This window comes from Gopherus flavomarginatus, chromosome 2, assembly GCF_025201925.1.
Source record: "Gopherus flavomarginatus isolate rGopFla2 chromosome 2, rGopFla2.mat.asm, whole genome shotgun sequence".
NCBI lineage: Eukaryota > Metazoa > Chordata > Testudines > Testudinidae > Gopherus > Gopherus flavomarginatus.
The window spans coordinates 179181290-179197247 of NC_066618.1; the positions used below are offsets into that span (position 1 = coordinate 179181290).

Here is a 15958-nt window from a genome sequence, read left to right on the forward strand (position 1 = left end):
ACCAATTTTAAAAAAAGACCAAGCCCTACTTTCCCCCTCACAAAACCCCAAACCAAACCAAACCCTCTCCTCCCCCACCATATCAGGAGAGAAACATAGCAAGTTCCATTTTTCCGGCAAGGACTTATACAATGTTTTATCCCCAAATATATTATTGAAAAATTATGACCAGGTCAGATTCATATTCAGATATGAATATAACTTATAATATAAATGTGAGCCTTGCGCAAAGGCTTTCTTCCCTATCAGCAACAAAAACAAATCACCACCCCATCTCTTTCTTCTTGGCTATTCTTGGTGTTACGTTGCAGTCTATATGATTTTATAAAAATATGTTAGTGAGTGAATATAATGTAACGAATATGCTTCACGCAAAAGGTCTCTTGTAAGTTATCTTTACAAAGCTCATAATCTACTGAGTGTGTTCCTCCTATTTCTATAAATGTATCACTCTTGTATCTAAAACTAGAAATAGAACTATGAGGGCCTACTGTCAGTATGCAAAGTGTGGGCAAATAATGGTGGTTTGGAATTGTGATGGTTCCCATCAACCAGGACAATTGACTGTGGATGGCTCTATTGGCAGGCAGGCCTTCCTGTGAGTCAGGCTGGGAGGAATGAAGGCTTGAGGTCTTACAGTGACATGTGATCATGTCACCTGAATTGGTATCCATCTTTAACCTGGTGCTTTTCCAGTGAGGAGGGGTGGGAGCCCAGAGGGACAAAGGATTCTCGCCTTATGCAAAAGATATGTAAGTGGGTGGAACAGGAAAAAAAGGGAGCCATCATGAAGAATCCCCTAGCTACCATCTGAGCTGGAACAAGAGCTGTACCAGGGGAAAGAATTGTGCCCAGGCCTGGAAGGTGTCCAGTCTGAGAAAAAAAACTTACTGAAGCATCCCTAAGGGTGAGATTATCTGTATTCAGTTTGACTAGATTTGCATGTTTTATTTTATTTTGCTGGGTGACTTACTTTGTTCTGTCTGTTAGTACTTGGAACCACTTAAATCCTACTTTCTGTATTTAATAAAATCACTTTTTACTTATTAATTAACTCAGAGTATGTGTTAATACCTGGGTGGGCAAACAGCTGTGCATCTCTCTCTGTCAGTATTATAGAGGGCAAACAGTTTATAAGTTTACCCTGTATAAGCTTTATACAGGGTAAAACGGATTTATTTGGGTTTAGACCCCACTGGGAGTTCAGCATCTGAGTGTTAAAGATAAGAACACTTCTGTAAGCTGTTGTCAGGTAAACCTGCAGCTGTTAGGGGACGTGATTCAGACCTGGGTCTGGGTTTGCAGCAGGCTAGCAAGTCTGGCTGAAACCAGGCAGGGCACTGAAGTCCTAAGCTGACAGAGAAGGAAGGCAGAGACAGAAGTAGTCTTGGTGCATCAGGTAGCAGCTCCCAAGGAGGGTTCTGTGATCCAACCTGTCACAACCACCCCACCTCTTTCTTCTTGGCTACTCTTGGGAGTTGACTTGTGATTGATAAATCCAAAATTCTCTCAAACACTCTGCTCTGCTCCAGGGCTGGCCACTCTCATACACCATGCATTAAAAGGCGAGAATGCTCAGCTTTAAGATGGACACAGTTCAACATTAGAAATTCAGCTTTACAAATCAGAACCACCGATTCCAACATTAAACTGGATAGCCAGATTAAAACATGGTACAAACATAGTGAACTGTAATGAACAGGAGTTATTTCTATCTACGATTCCTCTGCAAAGTGTTATATTTAAATTGAGTTATGAGTGCAACTCCCACTGGTGGTTTCATTTGGAAGCAATCCAGCTGAAGTGCTGCTGCAGCAAACGGCTGGAAGTTGTATTTATCTGCATCTTGACACTGGATACAGCTAAGTAGGAAGCACAAAGGGATAACAGGTAGACAATCGTACCACCAAAAATTAGAAATGTGCCTATTTTCATGGCTTGTCCTGCTTGTAATTTACAAAAATGGAATTCTCCACAGATTCCAGCTCTCTCAAAGAGCCACTGGTCTGCTGAGCTACTGACATTTAGAGCTGGTTAAGTGCAAGCGTGTCTCTAGTACCAACACTAACTTCCTCCACTAACACATTGCCAAACTCACTTCCTCTCTCCTAAATGAGCCACTTTCCAATAGATAGCCCTCTCCCACACACATAATCAAAGGCTCACTGACTCTGTGTAGTGCTATGTTGTTGTTATTCATCTGTATTGTGGAAGCACATAGAGGTCCTAGGCCCACTGAGCTAAGTAGAAACATATATGAAAAATGATGCTTGCCCTAATGATCTTACCATTGAAGTATAAAGCTGAGACACACAGACGGAGGAGCACAAGGTAAACCAAAGACAACAGTGGTCTGTGTGACAGGCAGCACTCTCGCCACACCAGTTGCTTAATCACGGTCCCGTTTTTGGCAGGCATCATGGCCAAGGAGAGTTTTGAGGACGAGATTGCTTTGTACATCTTGACTGTGAGAGGAAAGGTGGAGTAGTGGGCCCCTTATTTTCTCTCTACCTCCCAAAAGCCAAACTTTCCTTGGTACATCTCCCTCATATCTACCACCACTAGGCTTTGCTGAACTCTTCCGTGAATGTGTACCCTCCCCACCACCTTGAAAATCTGGTCACCTTAGTAAGAGAAGTTGTGTACATCCATAAAATGTTCAAATCACTATATTATTGTAAATAATCTTTTTGTAAATAATCTTTTTTTAAAAATTATAAATTTTACAAGCAGCTGCTGCAAAAACAGTCTCATTTTTCATAGAAATACTTGGTAAAGATGTAAAGTGCTTGTTTTCAAAATAGGCATTTCCATTGTAATACTTATTCTGGATGGACTGGATTTCACCCTTTTACTCTGAATTGTCTTTGTCTTTGATGGCTGGTGTCACAACCTAAAGATTACTTCAGTGTAGGGTCCGTTTTTGTTTTTAATAATTACATATAGAATCTGTCACTTTGTGTTTAGTCACAGAGCAAACTGCAGCAATTCATTTGTGATAATTCAACTTTGTCTTCCATCAGGAGTGTTAGATTGAAAGCCTGAAGACTAACATTGCCCTGGAGACCGGAACAGGTGTAACCTAGTGAGCGATATCACCTGAAGAGGGGTATAATGTCTGTTACACTTCCTGCACATTCAGATGTTTGAAATTAAACTGTTGTGACAGCTCTGGGCTTTTGCACCTGTTACAATATTGCATATTCTCTAATACTATACCATATGCCAAGATAAAAACTATCTGAGAAGACTGGTCGGAAGTAGGTCTCACCTTGCTAATAATGTCCTGTGACAGACCAAACATTAATCCCTCTGGATTTTTGTTTAAATTTATCAAAGCGTGTTCAAAGTTACTCTTACTTCAGTTCACTTCCTGTATCCCACCCTACCCCTTTTTTCCAAAGCTATGACCAGCTAAAAGACAAAAAAAATGTGCGTATTTTTACATTATAATACATAACACTATTGTAGCTATATATCTAATCATTTTAATTATAACTTCCCTTTTCTCCTCTTGCAAAATTCTAGAATTAGATCTTTCTCGCCTCACTGACCACTGTGTTAAGTGTCAGCAAGGAGAACACCTACTTGAAAATTTAGCCGTGGTAAGGTTTTTAGTCACTTCTTCATGCTATGCCTCCCTGCTTTTAGGGCAGGGGTAGGCAACCTATGGCACGTGTGCCAAAGGCAGCACGCGAACTGATTTTCAGTGGCACTCACACTGCCCAAGTCCTGGCCACTGGTCCGGGGGCTCTGCATTTTAATTTAATTTTAAATGAAGCTTCTTAAACATTTTACATACCTTATTTACTTTACATACAGCAATAGTTTAGTCATATATTATAGACTTCCAGAAAGAGACCTTTTAAAAACATTAAAACGTATTACTGGCACATGAAACCTTAAATTAGAGTGAATAAATGAAGACACACCACTTCTGAAAGGTTGCCAACCCCTGTTCTAGGGTGCCTGCATAAAACAAGGGCAGTTATATTTCAGACAGTTTTGTACCTCTTGAGTTCTTTCAAATGAACTCAAACTTCAGTGCAATTTGAATTAAACAAGTTTTGCTCAGTTTCAAATGGAAGATAAAAATCAGCACAAGCTTGAGCATGTAAAAAAATTTAAAGACAGGTGAGCCACATTAATTGCAGACCAAGAGGAAAATTGGTCTTGCAATTAAAGCATTGGACTGGGACTCAAGAGTGCTGGATTCAACTCCCAGCTCTACTAAAGACTTCCTGTAAGACCTTGGGAAAGTCTCTTAATATCTCAGTTTCTCTTCTGTGAAATGGGGACCTTGTCATTCCCCCCCCACACTGATTTGTCTACTTATACTGTAAGCTCTTTGGTGCAGGGACTGTCTCTACTGTAATACAAATAAATAAATAAATAGATAGATAGATATCTGACAACAAAAATCATAGGTAAAATGGTAATGAACTGCCAAGAGAGGAAAGTTATTAGTAAATACAGTGCAGAAAAGCAGACACACTTTTTTAACTCCACTGAGACCCACAGGGCTGGGAGAGTTATCCAAAAGAATAAAACGGAAAAAAGTGATCAATATTAGGCTTTAAAAAAAGCCGATAGGGATGGGTTAGCATGTCGGTATGCAGGAGAGCTGGGTTCAGGATGAAGTTTGGGGCTTCCATTTCCCAGGCCAGCAGAGACAGGGAAATATGCTGAGTCACCCTCAAGGGAAAAGGTGGAAGCTTACTGACTTGCAGAAAGGCTCTTGGAGAGAGCAATGTGCTTTTGTTTCTGGGTTCCACATAAGGAGATAAACAACATACATAGTTCTGAGGAAAGGACAGAGAAAAAGAGGGAAAGGGGAAACGATGAAAATCAAACAAGCTTGGAAGAAAATAAACAAATAAACAAACAAATGCCCACTCCCTTCCATCCAAACCGTAGATCATCTGGAATAAGAGGGGAAAGCAGGTTTTCCATTCAGAGATACAGAACTTATGTTAACAATCTTATCACTTCATGTTGCATGGAGTTTTTAAATTCCAGGGAGATAATTAAAGGCACTCTGAGATATTTTTCTTTGTACAGTTTAGAATTACACCGCTACCTCGATATAACGCCACCCGATATAACATGAAATTGGATATAACGCGGTAAAGCAGTGCTCCAGGGGGGAGGAGGGGAGCAGGGCTGTGCACTCCGGTGGATCAAAGCAAGTTCGATATAACACAGTTTCACCTATAACGCGGTAAGAATTTTTGGCTCCCAAGGACAGCATTATATTGAGGTAGAGATGTACGTGCAAGAGTTAAAATAAAATCAATTCAGATGAGCCTGTTGAAGTAAGCAGTAAATTCATTTGCCATCTTTACATGTTTTTTTCCAAGTAGCAAATCTGATAAAAAGAAACCTCATTCGTGTACAAACATAATTTGTTGTCAGTAGGAACAGAAACGTTCAGATTTTTGGTTCATGGACCCCCAGCATCAACAGTAAACAGTATAAAATTTTCAAGGACGTTGTGGGTGTTCAAACAATCTTATGAATGTGGGGTTCAAGGCTTTCTCCAACTATGCTGTGCTCTTGGCTACAGAATTGCCATTACATAATCAAAGATATTGTATAATTTTGCAACTCTCAAATAACAAGTGGAAAAAAACCCCCTAATGTTTATCTTATCTATAACCTTAAATTAACATTACTAGCAAGAAGTTTCATAGTCAAGATTCTGCTGCTAAGTGCATTCTGCCTCTAACGCTTAGTAGTCTAAGTAGCTTTCTTGGAGGGTGAGAAGATCTATATGGTGGTGAACTCCAAATCCGTTAAAGATTTTGTAGACTGGACCTAGCACTCTGAATGCTTAAAAAGTAAATGCCCACTTCTTCCTAAACTATTTTACCTGCCACGGTTGTAAGTAAAACTAAGATTATTAGAACTGAAAAGATCAGAGGGAAAAACAAAACCCTTATTTCTGAATTATGTTAGTTTGTGTCTGTATGAGTCAATTCCATTGCTCCCCCCAAATAGTCAGCCAGCCCCGTTTGTGTAAAACAACAGGAAAATGTGGTGGTAAAACCAAAAAAAACACTGGCAGTGGGATCCAAAAGCAAGTGCAGTAGCTAAACAAAATTTAGTTTTTGCTTTTCAAACTGACTACACTTCAAATTGTCTGTGCCCCTCTAACATTCTCTAAAAACCCGTGAACATTAAAAATAAAATGTTGAATACAACAGCACATACAGTACTAAATGAATGTCATTTAACCAAACCACTTAGGAGGTGCTGAAAGAACAAAAAGATTCAAAATATTCTATGCTTTATTTTTTATGCTGCAGATATATTATTACTGATTCGTAATAATACTAGTGCTGTTCTAGTACATTCATCAGCCATAACCTCTGGTACCACCAAGCAGTTGCTTGCATCCATAACACTGCTGAGGGGACATATTGGCAACGACTGCATCAAGAAGGTCAAGCACTCTGGATATGTCCTACTGCATCGGATATAATGTAACTCAAAAACCAAACTATTAATCCAGGAGAATTGTTCTAACGGTAGAGAATACACAAACAGAGGTTCTAACATGAAATATACTTGCCAACTAATTACAGTAAATTGCAATGGAAAAACCAAGACTGTTACAAGATTAAGACAGGTGTAGCATAATCACATGACTGGGAGACAGGAACTCCTGAGTTCTAATACAGGATCTGACAGTGACTTTGGCTGTATCACTCAACAATGCTTCAGTTTTCATCTCAATGAAATGGAGACAATGCTTACCAATCCCAAAGAATACTGCAAGGATTAGAAGAGGTTTATAATATGCTGTGAATGTGAAAAATATTTTAAGCATTTGGTACGTAGTATTATAAGCACAGCCCCTTAAACAGAATTGTCATAGCTCATGAACATTCTTCTTACAGTTCATATTCATATATATAAGAAAGGAAAGTCAAACAATTCAAACGATATTAAAGAGAGGAGTCATCACCGTCCATCTGTTCACTCTGAACATGGTTATACCAGGAAGACAAGTTAGCACTAATCAGGGAAACCCTCACATAGTACTCCTCCAGAAGTTTATGGTGTATTGTTGGTCACTCTGCAAAAGAATCTTCTGTATAAAGCACAATTCTCCTCAGTTTGGACTACTTGAAACAACAAGCAAAAGCAATAAGGCATCAAAACCTTTTTACTAAAGGGTACTTCAGTGATATGATGTCAGAACAAGAATAATTGTTACTGTAGTCTTCATATCTGTTGGGAAATCCAGAATAATTCCTTCTTAAATGTAGAGCTAAAAGACTAAAGCCTTCCAGTTTCAGTCTAAGGCTAAAAGAAGTCTTTTGTAGGATGAAAACAAGTAATAATAAATAGTTTTGTGGATTAAAACAGGCATTTAACCAAAACACACTGATCCCATACAGATTTTCATTTTGGTGCAGTGAAAATCAAAGGCTGTTGTGATGTCATGAAGAGAACTAGCTAGGACTTGAACACACACAACACAAATGAACCTTCAAAGTGGCTTGTATAAACCCTCAATCTAAACAAAAGCAATATTTTTTCAGGGAAGCCTCTCCAATCCCCCTCCTGTTCAAACAGTAGTAATAGTTCTTCAGAGAAGTCATGGGAGCATAAATAGAAACTGTCTGGATAAGCTAGTGGCAGACACCATATCACACTAGTGGTGACAGTAGAACTCATTCTGTCTCAATAACCACATATAAAGGATTTTACATTAAAGTTATCCTGCTCGTCTAGAGTTGACTGTATGCTGGCATTAAAAGCTGCAACTTTTCCACTCTTTTAATGACGACAGTACGCTGATCACAGTGTATAATCCCCTTTTCTGCTGTTAGCACACCAGATACAAGAAAAACCTCCATATCATGCGTTATGGGCAGAAAAGAATCTGTGATCTGCTCCCTCCCTTACGCACCCTATTTTCAAATCAAACCAATAACTTGGAAAGTGTGGGAAGACAGAGGTTGAGATTAATGTTCCTTCATGCTTTTTAGCTTCATAAAGCTCCTTTTAAAACATTCAGGAAAATACTGTGGTAACTGACATGAAATGACAATAATCTGTCACTATTTCACATTTCCCACGAGACTGATTCAAATTGTTATTTATGAACCTTATACTTCAGTGGTCACTTTGATGACTAAACCATAAATTAGCATGTAAATTTGATTTCACAGTAACAACAAATTGTCACCAAGCTGGGATATTATTTAATTTCTATCGACATGCAATGAAAAAGTCAGCAACACCAGATGTGCTATATTATAATAAATCCTCAAGCTTACAAAAATGCACACAACATCTAATATTTGCTTCATTGCTTTTGTGTTTAAAAACTTAAAACAATTTATATATGTTTTAGGGTTGGTTTTAAATATAAACCCATTATTTTATGTCAGTTCACACAATTAAATTGTTCAATTAAAATAAGACCAAAAATAAACAATCAAGATATTAGAGAAATGTGAGTCACGCAAAAATTGTGTTTTTCATGGAACAGATGATTGTAAGTGCAACACAGAATGGAAGAGACGCTAGGTCTCTTGTACTTTCACCCTAATTTACATGTGTGCTTTAGGACAAGGCAGAGACTTGTTTCATAATATTTAGAGCTTGCTTTATAGATGAAGTGTTGCCAGCACTGAAGTATATAATTTGTTCCACAAACGGACACTGACAATTACTTTGGCTTATTTAGAAATACATTTTTCATTTGGTATAGAGACTAATTCAGCTTCAGTTATTCCAAATATCAACATTCAAAGCCCCCCAAAGCGCAGACATCTCTGAATTTCACTTGCTAAACTCATTTCCTTCTATTAGATAATGTTTTTAAAGAGAAGCCTCACCACATACCATCTGCTATTATTTTTACTCCAATAAAAATATATCTATATATAGATACATATACACCATTTGACAGTCAGATTTAGAGAGATTCTATCTTGTCTGAAAGAAGAAAAAATCTAAAAGGGTGACTAAAGAAATGCTTAGATAAAATTAACACTTTCAAATTAGTGATAATATTCCATATCTGACAAAAATTTTCCCTTCCATTTCTACAAAATCCCCTGCTTTTAAAATATATTTTCCCCTGAAATTTTACAAAGAGTGATCTCAAAATGCAATCGAATTACAGACTTTTTCTAAACCAGGAGGCTTGCTTGGAACATGAAAGAAACCCCTTAGAGAATAAAAGCTCTTAAAAGCTATAGACTTAGCAACTGACTTAGGTCTTCCCATAGCAAATGTAAAGGTGAAGATAGTCAAGACAAATTAAAGAACAAAACTGAGAAACAGACAAATGGTTCTGTAGAAGAGAAGAATATAGATCTCTAAATGATCTTGCTGATTTACAATGCATTTAAATTATGTGTATCAAACCATTACAAATTAAGAATATAAAGAGGGAGATTTTCAAATGTGAAAATCCAAGTTGAAAATCAGTGGGAATTGAGTGCCAATGTTTAAAGCTACGATTTAGTCGCAGAAGTCACTGCCCGCGGACTAATGGAGCTGCGGGGTACCCCTGCCGCCTCTGGCAGCCTGTGGAGCTCCAAGCTGCTGTAGGCGGCAGGGTACTCTGCAGCCCCAGTGTAGCTGCCCTGCTTCAGGCAGTGTGGGGACCTACAGATTCCCCATTTTGTCAGGGATATTTTTAGTAAAAGTCACGGACAGGTCATGGCTTCTGTGAATTTTTCTTTTTTGCCTGTGGCCTATCCGAGACTTTTACTAAAAATATCCCTGACAAAATCTTAGCCTTACCTATGTGCCATCTGTGCCTTTGGAAATTTCACCCTATAGGTGGAACTGTGTCTTTATATGCCTGAGCCATTTTCACTGGAATTTGCATGTTCATAGCTGAAGGCAAAATATGGCCCTAGAGGATTATTTCTAGATTGACAATTCTGAGATTACCTCTTATTAAATTCATTTTTTGTGAATACTTCAGAGCAACAAGGTGAACAAAATTAATGGATTAAAATGGTTTTGCTGATGTCATGTTTTGAGTAAACTTTAAACACCTATGTTTTCATAGATCCAAACTAAGTCTGGATGTTCGTGTTGTGACAATGTCACCTAAAAAATATAACAACTGTATTTGCTAGTGGCTACCAGGTCTCTATTATTTTATAAATAGGAACCAAAAGAGATAGTGAGAATGTAGAACAGAGATTAACCTAACTTTCCAATGTTATCTCCCTGATCCTTAATTTTTTTTTAAGGCTAGGCATCAAAACAACAAAAGCACACATTTGAAGGCCTAATCAATTGTGTGTGTTCTTTCATCAGCAAGGTTACAAAAAGTGCTTTTTTATCTTTCCCCACCATGTCAACTGACAAGAAACAAGACCCAAGACCCAAATCTGCAAAGTTCCATTGAGATTTTGGAGGACTGGTCACATAAATATTATATGGTTGAAGTACAGGACTCAGAATAAGGAGAGATGGGTTTTATTCCAAGCTCTGTCACAGACATACTGTGATAGCTTGGACCAAATCATGAAGGCCTGGGCTACAGTAGCGCGCGTGCGTGTGTGTGTGTGTGTTTCAAACTAAGATACGCAACTTCTGAAGTTGAAGTATCTTAGTTTGACTTCCCTGGCCGTCCTCACGGAGGCGAACTAACTGCCATGGCTCCCCCGTTGACTCTGATTACTCCTCTTGCCAAGGTGGAGTACAGGCGTTGATTCGCAGATTGATTCATCGTGTTCAGACGAGATGCGATAAATCGATCCCCAAGACATCGAACACTACCCGCTGATCCGGCGGGTAGTATAGACGCACTCTTAGGAACAAATTTCCCAAGCATGGCCTCTAAACAGAATTGCCTCAATTTGAGGATATTTAACTTGACACAGGCAGGACCTGAGCACCAACAGTTCCATTTAGGTTAATGAGACCAGTGAAAGCTGGGTCATAGATGTGTCAAGTTGGATACCTAAACGTTAAGGCATCCAAAATTAGAAGACACTTTTGAATCTGAACTAGTTGCGGCTTGCTGGCGCCAAACAGCAGGTCATATGAGTGGGACACCATTCCCCCCACCTCATGCTTTTAAAGACCAAACCTTCTTTCAACAAATAATATTAGAGATATTCTTCTGTTGTTATTAAATGGTTAATGGTTGACTCCACTTAGCAAGCCGTCTTTCCAGCTTTTTAATTTAGAGCTGTCCTTTGGACCCATAAAGCCCACAGCCTCAGACCCTCCCTGACGTGGGAGAAATAAATTTGAAGAACAATCTCAGCTTTTGCTTGAAATAAAAATCTTTCTAGCCTCTTTCCTTGCAAAGAAAGCCTACAAAATGTAAACAAATGTAAAACAGTCATGAAGACTGAAAATAAATGGCAAGCTAGGCTCCAATTCTGAAGTAAGAGGCTAGGGGGAACTTAAAGATAAAACTTCTTAACATACATTATGTATAAAATTGATCAGTTAAGTTTTGTGTGTGTTCCAAAGAATCCTCTCGTTACCCTCCTTAGTCCGGTGCACAGTGGTGTGAACACACTGGACACGAATCAATGATATCCGGGGTGCAAACAGGCAAAACATATTTTCACGAACTTATTAAAAAATGTTAAAGCTGAATATGCTTCTGCTTCAACACCCTACTGGAGTGTGCCTCAAATTCCGCAAAAACAGAATAAAGGAAGCTTAAGCTACTGGCACTCCCCTGAGCATATTAACATGCCAGTGGGATGAAGAAGGGATGAGGAGATGGACATAGAGCAAGAGAAAACACAACAAAGCAAAGACAAACACATGGCAGCAGACGACTGAAGAGCAGAAAAAAGAGGGACAGCAAAGGATTTTAGAGAACAGTATGCAGAATAATAAGTGCTAATGGGACTCACGCTTAAATCCTTCCGGTCAAGGAGAACTGAATACTGTGCCAGTCACTCACTCCCTCATTCTACCTCCCCTCCATTTGTGAACAATAATACTTGTACAGGATCTCTCTTCCCCTTCCTTAAACTGGCATGGGACTTACACCCTTAGGGGAGAATATGTCATTCAGCATTTTACAATTCTTAAGTAAAATATATGAACTAAAGTATGCTTACCTGCCGATGAATAATCTCTAGGTTTGTTCTTGCTTTATTCACTAGCGTTTGTATCTCTTCTGAATCCTTTAAATGTTTGTTTTCTCTGAAGGCATCTCTTATCCTTCTGATTGCATATGTTCTAGACATTATTAAAAAAAAGCATCCGTAAGTGTTCTGACATCAAAACGATTTTTAAAGTGTTTGGCTACTGCAGTAAATGCTGTTGAGGATATTTACAAACAGTTGTACCCGCTAATCGTCCATTTATTTGCTTCAAACTTTATATTCTCTCTCTGTTCAGGTTAAATCCTATCATGCCCTAGTAAATACTATAAAGCAGTGGTGAGGGCCTTGAACTGTAGAACCAGCTTTACTAAAACTTAATGTGGAAGAACTTTGTGCCTCATATACTTCAATTTTCTTCATGTGCACATGTATAAACATTTCTCTATGCCAACAGACTGGGAATATTATTGTAGATTATAAACATATGGTGGAATCACAAATAAACTGTAGAATTACTCTTCTATACACTCTTACCTAATGTGTGGAAAGAAAGATGGTGGTTTCACCACTATAAACAGAATCATTAACAATACCAAGAGAAACACAGAAAGTTCCCATGTTGTCTAAACTTCCTTCACCAAGGCATTTTTTTTTTAAATAAAATTAAATACAACTATCTGGAGGGTCTTATTACATGCTCTCTGTTTACTGTTTTTTAATACCAAAGGTCTCCTTGTAACAATGCAAATAGCCACAAGAAAAGTCCAATCATTATTGCTCTGCCTGTTACTGCTATTAAGATGCAACACTGCTTGGCACTACAAAGAAAAAGCCTGAAGTAGCACAATCCCACTACTTCTGCTGGATGCTAGTTATGAGTGCTACTGAATAGTTGCTCCAAGGAAATCCCTTTGTTTGGCTCATAGTGAGTTGCAGACTGACTACTAATTATCATTGATTCTCAGCACAGAGTAGTTATGAGTGCTACTGAGCACAAGGATATTTCAATCATCTCTCTTCTTGTCACATGAACCACAAGAGTGATTTGAATTAGTGCACTGATTCTTGTTCCGAGCATTCCAAGGGTCATCAGACAGAATGCTAGCCACTGCATACATCAAGGGGAGTATTGGGGGGCAAAAGACATATCTGGCTTTAAGATTAAGCTTGATAAGTTTATGGAAGGGATGGTATGATGGGATAGCCTAATTTTGGCAATTGATCTTTGGTTATCAGCAGATAAGTATGCCCATAAGTATACTGCAGAGAATTCTTTTATGAATGCTGGCTGGTGAGTCTTGCCCACATGCTCAGGGTTTAGCTGATGGCCATATTTGGGGTCGGGAGGGAATTTTCCTCCGGGGCAGATTGGCAGAGGCCCTGGAGGTTTTTCGCCTTCCTCTGCAGCGTGGGGCATGGGTCACTTGCTGGTGGATTCTCTGCAGCTTGAGGTCTTCAAACCACTATTTGAAGACTTCAATAACTCGGACATAGGTTAGGAGTTTGTTATAGAAGTGGATGGGTAGGGTTCTGTGGCCTGCTTTGTGCAGGGAGTCAGACTAGATGATCACATTGGTCCCTTCTGATCCTAGAATCTATGAGTCTATAATTTGTAACCTGGAAGTCACCAAAGGAGAGCTGTTGAATCAGCCATTCAAAAAGGTGCTTTATTTTTTTCAATGTGCATTTTGTTTTTCACTGGAGGAACGTGCCCCTAGTCCCACTGACAGGTGGGAAAGAGGATGTGGCCCCTGCCTCCCAAGAAAAGTGTCCAAAACTTTAGGTCTCAAGGACCATTAGAAACAGATTAGAATTTTCTCTCCTTATTTAAAAGCCAACAAATAATCTTTGTACAGTATGCAATAAATCCCTTTAGAAACACGAGATGGATTTAATTTTTGTTAAAAGACACTCCCAACTGACCACTAGATATTTTTATAAGAGGCCAGCTTATAAAGGTATTTGGTGCATGCTGATCCTTTTCAGATATCTTTGTAATGCACACCATTACTATCCGCATTTAAAATGCCTCACACCAATAAACACATTTATCTCAAACTTAAACATTTTGCACAGAAAGAATAAAACAATGAAAACCACTCCAATAGCTTACTATTTTCAAAGATTACTTTTCACCTCATACAAAAGTGAAATGCAAGCTTCAGGTCCAGCATGAAACTGTTGGAAATCTTATCACTAACCCCTCCCCCCACCCCATATATATATAGAGAGAGAAAAAGCAAAGAGAATATACTTAAGAAAAAAGATTAACAACCTGCTTCACTACCATACCATTAGATGGTGCCATCGAGCTCTTAACGCAGTTTCCATGAGGTAAGTGACATATTTTTGTAAGAGCTCATAAATAACACATTTCAATCACAGGAACCAGGGGTCTTATGGAGTGCTACCCTGCTGCCACAAACCAGCAGATGGTGTGTGCTTTTAATTAGGGCCTGTTCACCTATAATGTGACATGGATGTGTGTGTAGTTAATAGAATTTATTAAATATGGAAGCTCATTCTTATTTGCAGCTGGTGTCCTAGCAAGATTTTGAGGGGAAGCTGCTTAGTTATTCTGAGGCAGACATAACCAAAAAATGTTGAGATTTAGTTTAATTTTGTTGCTTGATAATGAATGACTGAATAAGGAAAATGCTCTTCATCCAGGGTGCATGTGTGTTTAAATATACTCGATTTCTTAAAAGGAAAACAAAATATTCAGTGGTTTTCTGGGAATGTTTTTTTCCTGGAAGATATATAATCCTAACATACACTTTCTATTTTTTTTAAAAACTGGTGTTCGTTATCCAGCTTTATTCTGCAAACACTCATGTGAGTGACTCTACCAAGGTGAGTAGGCCCCAATGATTTTAATGGGACTAATCACATGTATGTCTGTCAGTTTGGCCCCAGATTGCTTTTGCTTTTTTATATGTATGATGGATTCATTATCCATTTTCTAGTTTTTCACTCAATACACCAAACACAGTTGTTTAGAAAGAAAATTGATGTATTTAAGAACTGGCACAACCGTTCACATTTACTGTCTAAACACTGTGTATGGCAAGAAACAAACATGTATGGGCAGCAGACTCAGGGTCATCCTTACCCATACGCAAAGTACGCAGCTGTGTAGGGGACAGGAAACTTGGGAGTACCAAATTTCCTGGTGCCCTGCGCAGCTGCGTGCTGCTCCAGCCCTTCCCCCGCCTCTTCCCCAGGCCTCCCACCCCTACCCCCCAAGCCATCCTCACCCCCTGTGGAGGCCTGCCCTGCCCCCCTCCCTGCAGGGGGGCTGCTTAGGGCCCCTGAATAGGTAGGGGTGGCCCTGAGCAGACTTGACTCAATGATTACACAGTGTTATCTTTTCCTTCTCAAATTTCTATCAGCCTGTAAATCTGTTAGCCGCCATTTTATATCCCAGTCCTGCAAAGACTTATGGACATGCTTAACTGTAAGCATGTCAGTAGTTTCAATTAATAAACTGGACTATTCACGTGCTTAAAATTAAACATGTACTTAAGTATTTGCAAAATTGGGGCCTAACCTAAATGTGCAAATACCTGTAGTAGGAAGACAAAATTTTGCAATTTACTGTTATTAAAACTTTCTATACATCCTTGGATAGAAAGTGCTATATCTCAGTGCACTCTACAAAAATTAGTTAGCTTCACAATACCTCTGTAAGGCACTAGGGAAACAGAAGCAGAAGTGACTTGCCTTAAGTCACACATGAAGTCTGTGGCAAAGCCAGGTACAGAACCTGTATCTCTTAACATCCAATCCTGTATGTTAACTGTAACTCACCCTTTCTTTCTTTTTGGGAGGTATAAGGTAAACATCGTCTCCATACCCAACCTAGTCTACTCTTCCAAGATTTGTGTTTAAAAAAA

General features: G+C 38.9%; 1 protein-coding gene across 3 annotated transcripts in view; it reads right to left on the minus strand.

Moving 5' to 3' along the window:
• Positions 1–15958, minus strand: part of LYRM4 (LYR motif containing 4) — a 179228-nt gene that overhangs the window by 118396 nt on the left and 44874 nt on the right. For 2 of the 3 annotated variants that reach the window (XR_007772578.1, XM_050940366.1), the window contains exon 2: positions 12075–12195. Coding sequence is in view for 2 of the 3 variants with exons in the window: in XM_050940366.1 (XP_050796323.1) it covers positions 12075–12195 (121 nt within the window). In the remaining variant the exon portion in view is untranslated. Of the gene's footprint in view, positions 1–5310; positions 7131–12074; positions 12196–15958 lie in introns of those variants that run through there. The other variant, XM_050940367.1, reaches the window with a different exon arrangement.